Source organism: Nelusetta ayraudi, unplaced genomic scaffold (assembly GCF_046127955.1).
Source record: "Nelusetta ayraudi isolate G7.1 ecotype Tasmania unplaced genomic scaffold, CSIRO-AGI_Nayr_v1 ptg000204l, whole genome shotgun sequence".
In the NCBI taxonomy this organism is placed as follows: Eukaryota; Metazoa; Chordata; class Actinopteri; order Tetraodontiformes; family Monacanthidae; genus Nelusetta; species Nelusetta ayraudi.
This window is the reverse complement of record NW_027466253.1, coordinates 57011-73840: the sequence shown is the minus strand read 5'-3', so window position 1 is coordinate 73840 and position 16830 is coordinate 57011. Positions and strand designations below refer to the sequence as shown.

The following is a 16830-nucleotide window of genomic DNA, read 5'->3' as shown; positions in this document are numbered from 1 at the left end:
TTTTGGGGGTAACAGCGCCACTACTAGGTGTGGAGGACTGTTTTCCTCAGGCATATACAGTATATACACAGAGCAACCAACGCAATAATTACAATAACAAAACTAAAATATACGTTCGACATTTTCTTGGATGTCTTTTTGTTTTATTGATGGAAATAGGAAACGTTTAAGGATTCAGTGACCATATTTCATGAGTCATTAGACAATCGGTTCACTTTCCTTCCTGTCACATGCCATGTTTACCTTCAGCCATATAAACTTTTACAATAACACTTTTTTAACATTGCTCTATTTGCACAGATTTGTTTTTAGCTCATCCATCCATTTTTGCATGCTGACAACATACTGATTTATGTTTTTGTTTTGTTTAAGATTCTGTCTTAAAAAAAAAAAAAAGTCAAATTTTTCAAGGCAATCAACAGCAAATCTGTACGTTTAAATTACGAGCTGATTGTCCCTATTTTCCCCAAGATTATTAACCATATTATGTGATAAAGGTGGTACTTTAAAGCAGCATTTAGAATTTATTTGAGGGAAAAATATAAATTCTACTTCTTGATCATAATTTAGCTGAGTCTTTCGATATGGTTCACAGTGAAGTTGAACAAAGAAATAAACCCCAAACCACTTGTTCATATAATGATTAAAAAAAAAAAAAAAAAAGTGCCAGTATTTTTGCTTGAATGATTTCTTAAAAGAACTTTTCCCCCCAGACTTTTGAGAATTATTTAAACAGGGATGTTTTCCATCCCAAGGATGATATTTGAAATGATGTTTAGGTCCACTTGATGACTTTATTTTTATAGTACTCACTCTACTATCTCAGGAAATCCCTGCCCTTTGTTGACATGGAGCTGCACTGCAGACTGTGTTAATGCACTTTTGCTGGCTTTCAAGCATTTTATGTCTGCAATTTAAAACCATTACTCCCCCAGTCAGTCAATGACACGTGGGCACCTGATGGCCGTTTCTCCGAGTGCAGGTTACATATTGATTGAAAATGTGCACGCGCACACACAGATGTATTCCAGCGTAATTGCATCAGTGTTTCTTTCTTTCTTTTATGCAGTTGATTTGTTTTCCAGAGCTCAGCTGAGCACAAACTGGACATGTTTTAGGAGTTAGTTAGCTTTCAGAGAAGCTGGAGTCTAAATGTCTCCCTGAAATACCACCAATCTTATTATCTTATCTGTAAACATCACATTTTGAATTTATACAGGAAGGTGTTTTTTTTATAAAAAAAACAAAAAAAAAAAAACATTTGCAACAGTTAACGGTTGTTTTTTCGAGAAAATGTTCAGTTTGTAATTATTTTCAAATAAATGTTCTATAGTTATACGACAACTCAGAAGGGGAATGATTCACAGTGAATATAATGCAAGGCCTTGATGCAAAGAAAATGTAAAAAGAGAGTGAGAGAAAAAAATGGAGTTGATTGTTAAATGTACATTTTGCAGATCAAACAAAGCTGGAGCACAATGACGCAGTGTTGGAATGGGAACCAGTATGAAAGCATAAAATGCCAGTTTGTCACATGTTTTCAAAGATATCTTAACAAAACACAAACAAACTAAATTGACATAATCCCACAGTTACATCATATTAACTGAGAACTGTAGATGGGTTTTGTTCTCGATATTACATCTATAAAGCAGGGAACTAGAGGCAAAAATTAACTTTTGACTCAGTATTATTCAGTTCTTTTGGTCTATAGAGACAGAGAAAATAAAACAGTGGTGCAATTTTATATATATATGATACTGAATTAGTTTTGAAAAATTCAAAACTCTTACTTACTACAGCTTTCTTTTTGGATTTTGCGACATATTTCTACGCCAAACAAGATTTGAATGCACCTTCCTTTGGTTTGGATTGCACAAATCCGGAGCAGTGAACCCGGTCAGGTCACCTAAGGTCATTTCAAACCCCATAATCAATGAAACCTACTTCACCTCTGAAGGCCTCTGAGTCACTAACCAGGGAAATTAGACAAAATAAACCCAAAGAACCCTCAAAAAATGCACAACCCATCAGCTCCAATCACAAGGGGAGAAATGTTATAGGCTGGATACTTAAAGATATTTCAGTCTTTCATTTCTACTTTTATTTGGTTGAAATATTAGTAAACCACAAAACGATCTAGCATAATGCTGTCAGTCTGTTGCCACAAAAGTAAATTCATAAAAGTACTGTAAAGTTATTTTGTACAATTCAATGGCACTTCATTTGTTATTTGTTGCTCAGTTTGTTATCTCTTTCCATATACTGCTTCCTGTGCTCCTTCTGCTGGTGATTTCTACCTTACGCGTGTATTTAGTAAATTACCTGTGGACTGTAGAGGGATGAGATGGCGGCAAGTCTTTCATTTATTTATTATTTTTTTTTAAACCGTGATTGAAAAGCTGCCGTCCACCAAAAGAGCCGGTACTCCGTCACTGCAATCAGCCGAGTGTTCTCCAAATTGTCTCCGCTCTCTGAACTCTGTTCAATCAGCAGGTGTTGCCAATCAGGTACTAAGAAGCCAATCAGCAAAGAACTTGAAACAACTTGAGTCAGAGTCGAGTAAGTGAAATAGGTGAAACAAACAAACAAAAAAAAAAGGTTCAAATAATACATTTTTGACATGGAACAGAAAATAATATTGAAATGTTTTTACATTCTGGATATATTAAAACTTGTTGGAATGATGAACATCTGAAAAAATGTCATTTAAGCAAACACAAATTTCCACTGAAAAGGAGAAAAAAAACAACAAAAACAAGTCCACTGTTGAGCGACTACACCCCTCCTCCCCATCTCATCCCCATAGCTATAACCCAGCTCTTTACTTTTCTACGCCCACCTCATGTCCATCTAAACATAATATAACTCCAGTGACATCCTGCGTCAAAGATCGAAGCTAATGAGCTGCATGATGGACTGTCAACATTGACTCCTTTCCTCTCATGCGGCCTAATCTGGCCGTTACGGCCCCGCCGGCCGCTCCATCTGGGCGCCGTAAACGGATGAAACACCTGTTTGAGTGAAGAGGTGGGGTGGGGGGGGCGATGTCACTTTGCATCGCCTAATTAGCCACGCAGTGCGGCTCCAGCCCCGCGCACTCGCAGTCTTAAATCACATAAACGCACAGAGGCCCAGGAGGATGCTCTCACCTAATGTGATTTTCATCTGGCAGTTTGTGAAAAAAATAAATAAATGACGACGGCCGCTTTGTCTTTAGGGTGGTGATAGTGGAGAGGACCGGAAACATAAAAGGGCTTGATTGCCATTGAGTAAGGGGGAAGACAAGGAGTGCATGCGTTGGTCGTCTTTGCATGCGATTGGGGACGGACAGGGTGGGCGGAGTTCGGGGAATACTGATGAACATGGTAGGTCGAGGGTATATAATGAAAGGAGAAGCGAGCCGTGGGCCAGGGAAATAGTTCCGCTCTGAGTCAGAGGACATCACCGCTGTCATCATCATCATCACTGTGAGGGAAATCCTCTGTCCTTTATCTGCAAGACAAGAGTCCAGCATGAGAGCTCTGGTGCTGCTGCCTCTGCTGCTGTGCGCAGCTGTGCACGTGAGCCAGGTGCGAGGCGAGGTGAAGGCGGTGAAGCTGTGCGGTCGGGAGTTCCTCAGGGCTGTGGTCTACACCTGCGGCGGCTCCCGCTGGAGGAGGGTCCTCCCCGAGATGGACGCGGACGGCGATGGTGAGACCACTTGTCTTTCGTGTGTTACAGCAGACTAGAGACTGAGATCCACTCGCCTCTGATTGATCACTGCAGTTTGATCTGGACTAACTCCAGTCTTTGTGGCACAGGGTTTAGTGTCGTATTAGACTGTGTGGGCAGAAAAATAATGCATTAATACATTATTTGTGAGAAAATAAATCTGGACTTATTATTGGAGAATGTTGTATATTAATACTGAATACTTAAAACAATCAAAATATGCATTCATTATAAAAGGTTATGGTATCCGAAATGGAATAAAATGTCATATTTTTGTGTGTAGAGAAGCTTTTCAACACAGCACTTTGTGGCTCTTTAAAATACAATTTTTTAAAAAAAACAAAAAAAAATACTTTTTCCTTATTTTCTTTTATTTAGTCTTGAGAGATTGTACTGTAAAACGTGTAATACCTCCCTGTGAAAACAAAGCTCTTCTTCCTTGCAGTCCTGGAAGGAGCTACAATTCACTTGAAATATTTTCTACCCAATTCTTCTGCAAACGTTGTCTTCTCAAACACCTGAGCATTTCTGTCTTCATCTCCAAGTGTCAATAACCCAGTATTCCAAATGTGATGCGATTTAACTGCTGAACCCTTCTGCCAAGTTTCAGAGCTGTAAAATTCAGGGGGGGGGGGGGCGACGTTTCCAGAACCCGCTAAGCGTTTTCACTCCCATCGGTCCAACGGACGCAGCGGCCAGAACCTTTGCCCAGCGCCGCCGCCCGCTCTCATCACTCATTGGGCTGAAGAAGCCCACATGCCACGATTAAACAGGCAGCCGCTCTCTCTTACTGTCTGTGAAACACAAACAAACCAAGTTAAAGCGTAATTCCCGCTGATTAGCCAGGGGAAAGTGACAGTAGAGAAGACAAATAGCGCTTGAGTGGTCATTTTGAGTTTCCTTATCCGATGAAAAGGCCGACCCCGATTGCACAAGTCGTTGGCAATTTGTTGTACCACCGTGAAAACAAAAAACAGATCAAGTTGTTCAAGTAAAAGAAACATTGTGTGAAAGACGATATTCTTTTGCAGCATCACTGAGGTGTGTTTTTGCATTCAGTTGTTCCAGGTTTGGGCCTGGGGGAGCAGAGCAGCCTGGAGAGCCTGAGCCTGAGCCTGAGCCCTCAGCTGAGCAGACGGGACATAAACAGCATCCTGACCATGACGTGCTGCCAGGTGGGCTGCAGGAAAAGCGACCTGACCCACCTGTGCTGAGGACCAGCCCCCTCTCTTCCACTCTATCAAAGTGACTCTTTTCCTTTTGTCCCTTTGAAGAAAAAAAAACAACAACAAAGTTGAATCGAAATATTGATGTTTAAAAAAAACGACTATCTGATGACTGTATCGCGCGCTCGTATCCACTGGTGCTTTAAATATTGTTTTGGTTTTGTAATTGCTTTTGATATTCTTGGGACCTTTGTGGATGACAATATGAACCACTTGGGAATTTTTTTTTTAACTCAAGTATCTAAACTGCATGAAAAATAAATGATAAAGATCACTGCAGCCAGAGTTGATGTATTCAAGAGTGCGGGTCTGGCGTTTCCCCAAATTTTATGTTACCTGTGGGAATAAACGTACCATCTCAGGTTTCCACGTATTTATTGAAAATATGTGCTGTCTTCTGTCATAATCAAACTTATTTTTTGTCTAATAAATATCTTTGCATGGGGCTAACATTTACTGGGGTGTGAGGTCTTTCATCTTACTATATTGATTCACAAACTGTATGTTAGTGCAGCAATGCCACATTGTGTGTTGACGTATTAGTTAAGCAGAGCCTCAAAGCACGGAACTTCGCTTGACAAAAAGACAACTGGAGGTATGAAAATTGAGGTGAATAACATTAGGGACATTACTTATTCATTTGTATTTCTAAATATGTCTAATCACACACTGATATTACTGTGCAGCGATATATTAATAGATAGTTCTCAGTATTCTCTGATAACGCTGGAATATACTACATGTCTATGAAACAAGTCACTATGGGTTCAAATAAGACTCTAAAGCTGCTGTGTAACCTGTAGCACAGCGGCTGCAGGCCCTGCAGATCACGCTGGAGGGACTGTTGTCATGCTGAAAGGTCGCAGCTTCCCTTTCGACCGGACAAGCGGTTACCTTCAGAAGGACCCGGTGGAGTCACGCGACCACAGGAAAATGTTGCCAGAGGGCAAAGTGACACCAGTCACCCTCAGCTTCAGCTCTGACAAATCAAACTCAACCTCGGTCATTCGCAGAGGGCGTGCGAATAATTGCAAACGTGGACCAAGTGATGATTCTTTTTTGTTTTTAATTGTTTTCCACCGCAAAGTGACATTTTATTGGCCAATCAGACCGGGGGGTGGGGGGAAAAAAAAAGAAAAGAAAAAGGAAACAGTGTTTTGACAAGTTGCTTCTCCTTAATTCAGCCCAAGAAGTTTTACAGCAGCCCCGAATGGACCACGACCGGTTGCATTTAACACAATGTTTGACCTACAATAAGTACAGTACAGAGATCTTCAGCTAAACTTCACATACACTTTTTGTTCTTCGTGTCGAGCGTCAGAGCATCCAGGAAGTCACCAGCACAGTGTTTTTATTTTCTGTCCCCCCTTTTACACATTAAACAATATAATATTTCTAGCCCGCTTTTATCCATTTTCAAAAATATGCACCTTATGCTCCTTAACAGAAGACTGCGTGTTCAGGGCACACACACACACACACACACACACACACACACACACACACACACACACACACACACACACACACACACACACACACACACACTAAATACAAAAACCAAAAGGAAGAGAAACAAAAAGCATTTTGGTCAACTTAACCTTGTTTCAAACCTCATTCCATTCACGTCATCTCACAGAGACCATTATGATTTATGCAAAACAAAGCCATGGATCCAAGGAAGCCGCGAACCTCGATGCAGTCGGGAGTTCAGTTACCACTGGGGTGAATTAAACAGAACCTTTATGCATAAACAAGCACACGGTCGACATTGGACTGAAGCAAACAAAACATATCGCCTCTCCGTCTATGAGACTTCAACAAAAAGGACAAGGTCCCAGTTGACAGATCTTGCTCATCTCCGTATCCACCATATTAACAGCGGGGGCTCCTCACGAGCGATCAGGAGAAGAACGTCAAGTTCTCTATCTGTCGTTTTGAAGGCGGGAGCCAGCAGGAGGCGCAACAGCGTAGGAGCATGGCTGGAGTAGACGCTCTGCCCCACATCACACACTTCTGCTAGCGCAGTACCCTGAATAATATTGATGTTTCTTCCACTACTGTTACTATTTTATACAATGGAGGAATGCAAACGAGGCGAGAAAGGCAGCGCAGGGGACAATGTCGCCCAAATGCAAAGCACGACATCGACGCCCGATTTGCTGCACTGCCGTTGACCGTCGTTGCTAATGTCGGCTAGCTAGCTAGCTAGCTCGCAGACACCGCTGTGCCACGTCCGCTGGGTCATTAGAGCGGTGAATGTCCATCATTTCGCCTTTATTTTGTTGTATTCAGTCGTGGTACTCGGGGGGGAAAAACTCGATTTTAACGCAAAGAAGTCTGCGACTGGAAATGCGTCCCTGGACTTCAGGAAACAAAAGCGCTTTTGTACTTGAACCAGAAGTAGAATATATAGACCGAGTTATACTGCTAGGAACAGATTGATCATCCAGCTTGTAAATGAACACATCTGATACCCAATTTTATGACCACAACTTTAATTTAATCTTTTGCGATTTACAGTTTGAACAACGACGGTCTCAAATATTTTATCCTTAAAGAGAGACACTTGTCAGTTTTGATGCTACGGTGCTGCTAACCTCTTCCTGGCTCCAGCCTCATTATTGAACACACGTGTAATTATCACCGCAGACTGTTGAAGGACTCAAATATGCCGAATTTTCAAAAATAAGACAATATATATCTTTTGTGTGGCCCTTGCCCATGGCATGACTAGCTCTACATTAACACTGCTTTCACAAAGCATAACACAGCGTCCAAGAAGATATTCAGCAATTATTTTTAAATAACCCCCCGCAAACCCATATATAGCTCATATCTTCTGTTGCACTCGAGTTAAAAAATTATATCTGAAATAAATTCAAAAGTTATACCTTATACTGTACACCTGGTTACTCAACTACACAGATAACAAAAATGAGAGAAATTCAAATATTTATACCTCTTGAGGGTTCTGAGCCGCGCGATAGCGTTCAAGCTCTGTTTACAGAATCACCTTGTTTTATACAACAAATCATTAATAAATAAAAATAGAATGCTGTCATGTACTCTGGAGTCTATCAGCGCTGTCCCGGGGACAGCTGAGAGGCTATCGGACAATACGAGGGAAAACACCAAACGCCCTTTATGATATACAGTATATTAGTGGTTTAAAATGACACTTTGTACACTTGTTTTGTTCTGACAGGAAACATATTTACTTAATCTGCAACCTTTACACGGATCTATCATTGCAGCTGCCCACCTGGTAAAAAATAAATAAGCAAATGAACTACACCTCTTCATGTCAGTGTATACCAGAGGAATGAAACAGCAGTTTGAATGACTAATCAGTGCATTTATATTGGGGAGGGGAAGTAAATAAATAAATAAATGAGATCCAAAGTTATGTCACCCTGTAGTACCAGGAGGTGATGGGATATCATTTGATCGCCAGCAGCTGGCCTCTGGAAACCTGCTTAATGTAATCATGTGTGATGCACACATCAGATCGAGTCATTAAATCACTCTACTAGTTGCTAAATGGTCGCCGATCCTGACAGACACAGAATGTTTAATCTGCTACGGATGTGCAACTAACCTGCTTCGAGATGTGTCGAGCTGACTTGGGACTTTTTAGCGTCCAGGTGTTCAGATAAAGACGGACGTTGTGGTGTTGGACGACTCCTGCCTGTGTCTCTGAGCAGTGAACGACGGCCGACGTTTTCGAAACAATGCCTTACGTCTGTGTTTTGTATTTTTTTTTTTTTTTTTGGGTCAGGCAGCTGCAGTGAAACTTGAAAAAGAAACACCACCTAACACTGACGAGGGGGCAGGGGAGGAGGGAGACAGAGGCACAGACTTCAGACCGGGGGAGGTGTAGGGGTTGGGGGTTGGGAGGAGGAACCCAGGCGAGTCACTGCAGCGATACAGATGTTATGAAATGAATACAAATACAGTAATTACATGACCTAAAACAGCTCCACGATGCTATATGAACGTTATACAATACTGCTGGGTATGCTGCGAACCTGTCGCGCGGGTTCGCAGAAGGTTCACGGAAAAGTCTGTCTGGTGTCTGTTCGGTCCTCCACGGCGGCACCACGGCGGCGGGTCAGCGATGCCGTCTGCTCTCAGTAGTGCGGGTTGACTTAGTTGTCCGCCAGGTATTTTCCTACACAAACACACCCATCAGATCAGATGTACTGTCATCCGTTGCTGTGATTTACATCTTCACGAGGGTACAAAAATGTTTATGTGTAAGGTTAAGTTGAGGAGAAGAAGAATCATACGATCCTATCCTAAATGTACATAACAGAGACAAAAGCAAAGACTGTGGACTATATAGAAATGAATTGCAAGTTCTATTTTATATTCCTGCTGGCATTATGCACCAAGTGGGACAAAGCTCACTCCTTCTGTAGTGCATGTGTGCACTTGGCAATGCATGTCCCTGATGTTTATCTGTGGCATGAAGCCATGTGGCGTGGATATTTATCTTGACTGACCTGCGGCGAACCTCTTCTTGATAAGAGAGAAGCGGTACCCCGGGCCGGCCAGCTCAATGTCGCAGCCCGACATCGTGCTGCCCTCACTGGTGAACTGCACGGCCAGTGGAGCCGGTTTACTGGGGCCTTCCGTCAGCTGGAAGCGAGCTAACAGCGATCCCACACCTGGAAGGAAAAGAAAAACCGAGGTCAGGTTTCACATGAACAATTCAAGCTGGAGGTGGAGAGGTAAGATTTTACTCTGGACAGCTCCATAGTGGCTGCAATAGCATGCCCTCGGTTCCCTTTATTCAGCAATGTGAGCAATGTCGTTTTTGTTTTGTTTTTTAAATAATGACTTTCTTCAGAATATCCTAAGTATTATATTTAGGCATGTCACTTAAAGTTAGACTGAACGCAGATGAGCACCTTGATGAAAACTACTGGGTGAAGCCACAAGAGGGGGCTGGCTTTGGGGCCAAATACTGTTCGGCTCTATGCGCTGTTAAGAAATGATCACGACTCAGGGAGATGAGAAAAGTCTTTCAACCGCATGTACTGTTGGCTTTTATTTCAGTCAAAGGCAGCAAATACAGACAAAACTCTGAAAGTGAAACTCTCAGCTGTCCCCTGATTAAAGCCATCAAAAATTGCAAGGACAAAAAAGAAAAAGAAAAAGAAAAACTCCAGAAGCTGGTAAAAAATATGAGCACCCTAATGATGGAAGACCTGCGATGTCTAGTTTTGTACAACAACAGTGCCAAAGGCCACTTTTGTCTTTCAGCGTGTTCATGTTATCGTGCAGTACATACCTCCGTTTTCAGATTTCTGGGAGATATCAGGAATCTTCCAGAGGATTCTTTGCTGCTCGGCATTCCTAGCAGGGTTGCAACGAGACGGAAAGAAACAATCGGAACAGATCTAGATGTAGATTGTGAACATTCCTGGTGTGTCGAGGGGCACGGGCCTGTACCACGCTGCAGGGGGCAGGACGGCCTGGAGCTTGGAGACCCCGCCGTCCACAGGGACCAGGAACTGGACATTGTTGAGGGCCATCGGCGTCGTCATGGCCTCGCCGTTGTACTTGTAGTCTATTCTCAGGTCGGTGCTGGTGGGCTCGCACCTCCAGCTCACCGCCAGGCTCAGAGGGATCGACTGGAGCCCGTCGGCCGACACCTGCGCGTGGTGGGAAAACGATGAGTGATTCCGTCCAGGTGGCACGATGACAGAGGAGCTTAAAATGGCATGAGCAGTGTGATGGGGATTGGCATGGTGGCATTCACCTGATACTTGAGCATGTCCACGTTGTAGTAGGTGGCCTGTGGCTTTTGCTCGGCCACCTTCTTTAAGTGGGTTATCAGATTTGGCATGTTCACCCAGAAGTCCTTGGAATCCCCCTTGGCTTTTGTGGTGGTGTCGCTGGTGGGAGGCGAGGGGGAAGAGTACATTGAAAAAATAAATAAATAAATAAACAAACAAACATGGATATGTGTGAAAAAAATCAATTTGTTTTGACAAATGTAACATTGAGAACTCTGCATCTTGGATTGTGAACTTTGTATTACTATTGACTCTGAAAATACTGGGATTTTACATTTTGCATTTTGCAAGACATGGCCTGATTGCATATGTTCAATGAGAGACTTTTTTTTTTTTTTAAATACACATTACAAAAACATATCGAATGGTGATTTTGTTTGTTTTAAATGAAGTTGGGTTACAATGTAAAGTGTCACAATAAAACGTAAAAACTGTAAGATGTCCAGATTTTAAAGCCTTGTGAGGGAGATGACAGTTACAGTGCCTGTGTTCTGTGTGGCTGCTTTTCATGGTTATGTTTAGACAGGGTGATGGTGAGATGTGTCTTTACCAGCAGAGGAGCTGGGGGTTAGGTAACACATGCTCCAGTCGGCTGTAGTTGGTTATACTGAAGGTTAGCACGGCGGGCGACGGGTTATTGGCAAAGTGCCGCGTAATTCCAGCTGGAAACGACAAAACCATCTCACCTATGATCTTCACAACACATCTGTCAGGGACGAAAAGACAACAAAAACAAAACCCTATAAGGTTAGACAGAAATCAGCGCAGATAAAGACGGTCGTCTTTGAACTAATCGGATCACACAGGCATCAAATAAATCAATCAAAGTTGATTTTCCGAAGCTGTCACAAATGTTTTTACTTGCGATGGTGAGGTTTTTACCAACTGTTGAGTTGAAATAACTTGGTCATTACTTACACACAGCACTAAACAACAGAGAGTATCACTAGCTGACATCCCCAGTGATGTCACAGACAAAAATGACATCATCAAAAAACAAAAGGTGGTGAGAAAATGCAGAAACGCTGTGAGTCCGTTCAGGTAAATCCTACTGTAGATAAAGTGGGAAAAGAAGAGTCTTCACGTGCACCTACTTGTTGGGATCAGCCCCTTTGAAGAAGGCATTGACTGTCTCTGTGAATGCTGCGGCCACAGGCAGCGTGTCCTGGGCTCCCATGGTGAGAGGACTGGGTCCTCTGGAGCAGCCTGGAGGTGAAACAAGTACACACAGCGAGGTGAACACACGTGGGAACAGAGTCCTTCCATCTTTGAGGACGATGTCAGGAACCTTCACCCAGTATGGAAACAAGCGCGCGGACACACTGTAATCCCCAAGCCAAGACTACGCTCTTCCTAGCCGACAGTGTGGATGGAAAAACGGGGTAGCGATGCACAGTGATGGAATCCAAAGATTAAAAGCAAGAAGAGTGAAATGGTGTTAGTAAAGTGGAATGAAGACAGCAGGTTATGCGCACCCATTTCTCTCTGCCCTCTGACCGCAGAACTGAACCAGGCCATTCATTGCCTGCCTCCGGCGCACGCATGGTTTTGAATGCAACATGTAAGAGCTGAGCTCGCTAGGAAGAGGGCATGGCGAGATTGGAAAGAGAAGTCGGTGGAGTGCCGCATGCTCATCCCAGACATGCTGTTGAAGCACAGTCGCTCTGACAGAACCACAGAAGATCAGACAGCAGTCCAAAAGGTCAAGCCGAGAACCAAACGACCAGAAAAAGAAGGAGGAGGGGAGGACGGGAGGAGGGGAGGGGCAACCGTGACGTCAGATCAGTGAGATTAGTGCACGAAGAACTCAGGTTCTTCAGGAAATCAATGGAAGGTGGTCGACGGAGACAAAATGAGCATGGACAGTCAGTCATTAGAAGTAAGTTAGAGGTAGCAGAGATGCTTTTTTTTCCACTCTCTCTCTTTTCTTAAGGGGTCTCAGCTGGGAGGAGAGGTCAGATGATGGGTGGGAGGAGGGTTCAGGGGGGAGCAATGCAGAGGGAGGGAGAAGCTTGTGAGTGAGTGAGCCTCTGACAGTGGCCTGGTGCTGAGGAGACTTACCTTCAAAGGTTAAATAAAACTTCCCTCTGTCAAACCATACAAGGGATGGCTGGTCATTCTCTGTGTGGGGTGGACGGGCGGGAGGGGGAGGGAGGGAGGGAGGGCGGGGTCAAGAGAAAGGTACGAGGAGGAGGAGGAGGAGGAGGAGGAGGGTGGAGGAAGAGGGATGGAGGGGTGAGAGGGAGAGAAGGACAGCAGTGTGAGTCTCACATGGCAGGCCTATCGTATGACACAGTGAGGTGGAGATGCAGAGGCTGGGACAGAGGGGGCGCAGGGGGCCGACACACACACACACACACACACACACACACACACACACACACACACACACACACACACACACAGAAAAAAACAAAACAGACACGTGACGACATCCAGGGACGGGGATTCTGTCCTGGGTGCGTGCGTGAGGCGGAGGTGTGCAAGTGAGGATCATGAGTGGAAGAGAGAGGGTGGAGGCTGAGAGTCTGACTGCTGCTCCGCCAAAACAAACGAGTCTGCTTGTTTCTCGATACGAGTCGACGGCGAAGATTCGGCTAAATCTCCTTCATCGGCCGCTCATTCGTCCTGCGGTGGTTTGGTCTTCCTCAAGATGAAGACGACGGCAGCTTCCCCAAGGCCGCCACCTCTTATGTAATGCAACTCATGGCCGCAGAGCGCAGTGTGCAAGCCCATCCTGCAGGGGGCGTGCTTGAGATTTGAGTCTAGAGCGCCGGTGATGCGCACAGACACACACCATCACACACCATCACACACCATCGACCCAGTTTCAGGGCTGGGCAGCTCCAGGGGACACAGATTGTGAAGGTGAATGCTTCAATTCACATTCCGCTGGGTGACAAAATAAAATAAAACACCTCAGGACGACATCAAAAAAGACCCTGCTGATATAAAGCACCTAGCACTTTAGCTTTGTAGCCATTTTTCCACTGCAACAAAACACATATAACTCGAAACATTGTTGACCATTGTTAGCAGTAAATCCTGGAAGTAGGTTCCTAAGATTAAATATCAAAGAGCTGCATTTGTAGAAGCAGCGTGTCAGGATCCCTCACACTGCACACGAGCAGGAAATAACGTGTCTTTCCGAAGCCAGAACAACAAAGAACACAGTTGCAACTGTCAGAGGGAAGACGTGAGTTCCCCCCCCCCCCGGACAACTGATCACTTTCAACACTTTGACGCAGGGACGGTGTCCTTGCGGACCTTGCGGACACCGCAAAGCGAAAATGAAAGAAATATTTTTCCCAGTGGCCACTCGAGGTACTGCAGCAAAAAAGGTGGAAAGGGTGCTGAGGTCAGGGGTCAAGCGCCGGGACGGGCCGAGTGCGACTGCCTGACCGTACAGCCGCTGCTCGTCTGATACAGCTCGACTCTGTCTGACAGCACGCAAACACTCCAACACACTCGAGGTAGAGGTATCACACACACACACACACACACACACACACACACAGTAAAGTGTGCGTCGCCGACAGAGGAGACGGGGGGGTTGCCATGGCGACGTGACAAGAGCCGCTACTGCACAGTCATAAAACAGAGAGAAAAGTCTCATGAAAGGGCAGATGTGCGCGAGGGGGGCCGGGGTGGGGGGGCACTTTTTTTGTTGTTGCACAAAAAAGTTACGTAACAGATGCAGATCCCCCCCCCCCACCCCCCCCCGGCAGACTTTTCTCCGCTGTGGAGCGAGGCCATGAGGGTGAACACATGAGGAGAAACCAGTGAGTGAGGAGAGGAGGCGAGGAGGCATCGTGATGAGCGATGCTGAATCACATCCTTCATGCAACACAAACATGTATGAGTGGACAGGAGCGGCGAAAACAACCGGGTGAAGTGAGGGTGAAAAAAGAAATGCGGCTTGGAAGAAAGTGAGATGGATGTGTGGCGCGTCCCTACATCTGTCAGCTAACGGCTGCAGGTTCGGGGAGACACAGTCAGTGAAAATACTGCTGCAAGACGACTGGATTCCATTTCTATCATTACTCTGCCTCACTTCTCTTTCACCTTCACCATGTTATGCTCTTTGGAAAAAAGACTTTTTGCGTCTCCACACAATTCAGCCTTTTTCAGTGCTGAGACAGAGCAGACAACTCCAATAAAGAGTCTTTGTCCCAACAGAGAGGCTTGAAAGCACTCGCTTACGACCTTTGCACTCTTAACCTGCGGTGAATTGTGGGTAAAAAAGGCTGTTAGGAGGGAGAAGGGAGGAACATAAACCCACAGATGAGAACACGCCCCTCCTTCCAACCCTGCCCCCCCCCCTGCTCCCAGAGATGTATTGTTACTATACCTGCAAATGAATCAAAGTGTCTCTCAAAGGTGGGCAGTTTGTCTACATAAGCATCGTCCTCTGACAAGCCGAAGGAGAAATTAAAGAGAGACCAAAAGAAAAAGTCAAATGAAAAGCAAAGCATAAAAAAGGCAAAGCAAAGCAAACAAACTGGTTTAAAGTGCAAAGAAATATATATAGAGATAGATAGATAGATAGATAGATAGATAGATAGATAGATAGATAGATAGATACATAGATAGATAGATAGATAGATAGATAGATAGAAAGCCAAAACTGAGAAAACAGAAAACGCCATCAAAGACTTTAGAAGCCATTTGCTTGAAAAGCAACATTCAACCACCACATTCCTGTCTTGATGCGAGTGCTCCTGCCTCCAGCGTGCATCCTGTAGCTCTATTGTGATTCAGACAGTCAAACCTTGTGGGAGTTGCTATTATTCAGTAAAAAAAAAAAAAAAAAGGCAGCGCGAGTTTGAAGTTAAATGCAGAAACAGAAAACAGTTGCCGTGCCAATATTTTGCCAATTAGAAGTAACTGCTTGGCTCTGCCATCAACATTATTACACACTGCCACTCCTGCAGCGCATCCCACTCACCACTGTCAGTTCAAACACATGACTTTGCCCGTGTCTGAGCGCCAACCAAAAGCACACTGAATGACTGTGAGTCGTTTCAGCGGATTACTGAACTGACCTTTTGGAGTAATGAATTCCAATCATAGACGGAAGGCAGTCAGAATGAGACCGGCGCAGTAATGACTTATTAACTTCAATTGCGTCTCCAAACGACAACGTCTCTCATTAACACGTTTGGGGCAAGAAGGCAGAGGAGGTTGGGGCACTTTCTGTTTCAGTCAAGTCGTATTCACGTGGTGTGCAGATCTTCTGAATGGAACAGTGGGAACAATAAAGCTCAAAGACCCCCGGATAAACACAGTACAGACAGGCAGAGCACGAGGAAGGAAGGACGGACGGAGGGAAGGAGGGAAGGAGGGAGGGGGCCACTTTTAATATTAGACACGAGTCCCAGGTAAGGTCGGCCGTCGGCCCTGGCGTCTTCACACACCTGACACGGACACGGAGAGCTCTTTACCGACCGTGGGGGTGGTGGCGGCGCTCATTGAGTTGGTGGAGGAGATGGAGGAGGTGCTCTCTGCCCGCGCCAGGGGGGCCACGGGAGGGGGGCTGGCAGAATGCACCGGGGGGCTAAAAGGACGATTCTGCCAAGAAAAGAGCGCAAAGATTAGCGAGAACAAATCAATAAACACAGAACACAGGAGGGATGCAGTAGACGCTTAATAAGGTTTGACAGCCCCCCCCCAACAAAACCTTCCGATAGTGATGCTAAAAACTGTTTATCAGCAAGACTTACGATATCTCCGACGCTGGGCTTCCCTGGAGGAAGTTTGGGCCGCGAAGGGGGGCGAGGAGGTGGCGGTGGCGGGGTGGGGCTGACTGATGACGGGGTGGCTGGTCGTACCGGAGAGGAAGAACCTGCGGAGGAGAAGCGCCCATCAAGCAGAGCCTCAAACATTTCCTCCCCACAAGGTTATACACTTCACTTAGTTCTGACGAGGCCCGGTGACACAAAAGAGCGACTAGAAAACCAACACACTATCATCTGTCAGGGTGCCAAGTTCACTTTGCCGTTGTTTTTAAGCGAGAACGTGCGTCTCTGTCCTGTCGTTCAACTCCCAGCGAGAGAGAGGGAGAGAGGGAGAGAGGGAGAGAG

At 45.0% G+C, this 16830-nt stretch overlaps 2 protein-coding genes across 2 annotated transcripts in view; one reads left to right on the top strand and one right to left on the bottom strand.

Annotated features, from left to right (window-relative positions):
- The first annotated feature begins 3199 nt into the window (after window positions 1–3199).
- Window positions 3200–5390, top strand: insl5a (insulin-like 5a). The gene is made up of 2 exons (XM_076015956.1): window positions 3200–3693; window positions 4774–5390. Exons 1-2 carry the CDS (start codon window positions 3516–3518, stop codon window positions 4926–4928), a joined length of 333 nt encoding a protein of 110 aa, XP_075872071.1. The 5' UTR covers window positions 3200–3515; the 3' UTR covers window positions 4929–5390.
- Window positions 5391–5986: 596 nt separating this feature from the next.
- The window catches only part of sgip1a (SH3GL interacting endocytic adaptor 1a), a 39920-nt gene continuing 29076 nt past the window's right edge, over window positions 5987–16830 (bottom strand). The window contains exons 15-24 of the mRNA XM_076015949.1: window positions 16471–16592; window positions 16165–16318; window positions 12809–12868; window positions 11842–11953; window positions 11298–11453; window positions 10711–10846; window positions 10401–10603; window positions 10240–10304; window positions 9449–9613; window positions 5987–9114 (exon numbers count right to left, since the gene is read on the bottom strand). Of these exons, the coding sequence (XP_075872064.1) occupies window positions 9092–9114; window positions 9449–9613; window positions 10240–10304; window positions 10401–10603; window positions 10711–10846; window positions 11298–11453; window positions 11842–11953; window positions 12809–12868; window positions 16165–16318; window positions 16471–16592 (1196 nt within the window). The 3' untranslated portion in view covers window positions 5987–9091. The remainder of the gene's footprint in view (window positions 9115–9448; window positions 9614–10239; window positions 10305–10400; window positions 10604–10710; window positions 10847–11297; window positions 11454–11841; window positions 11954–12808; window positions 12869–16164; window positions 16319–16470; window positions 16593–16830) is intronic.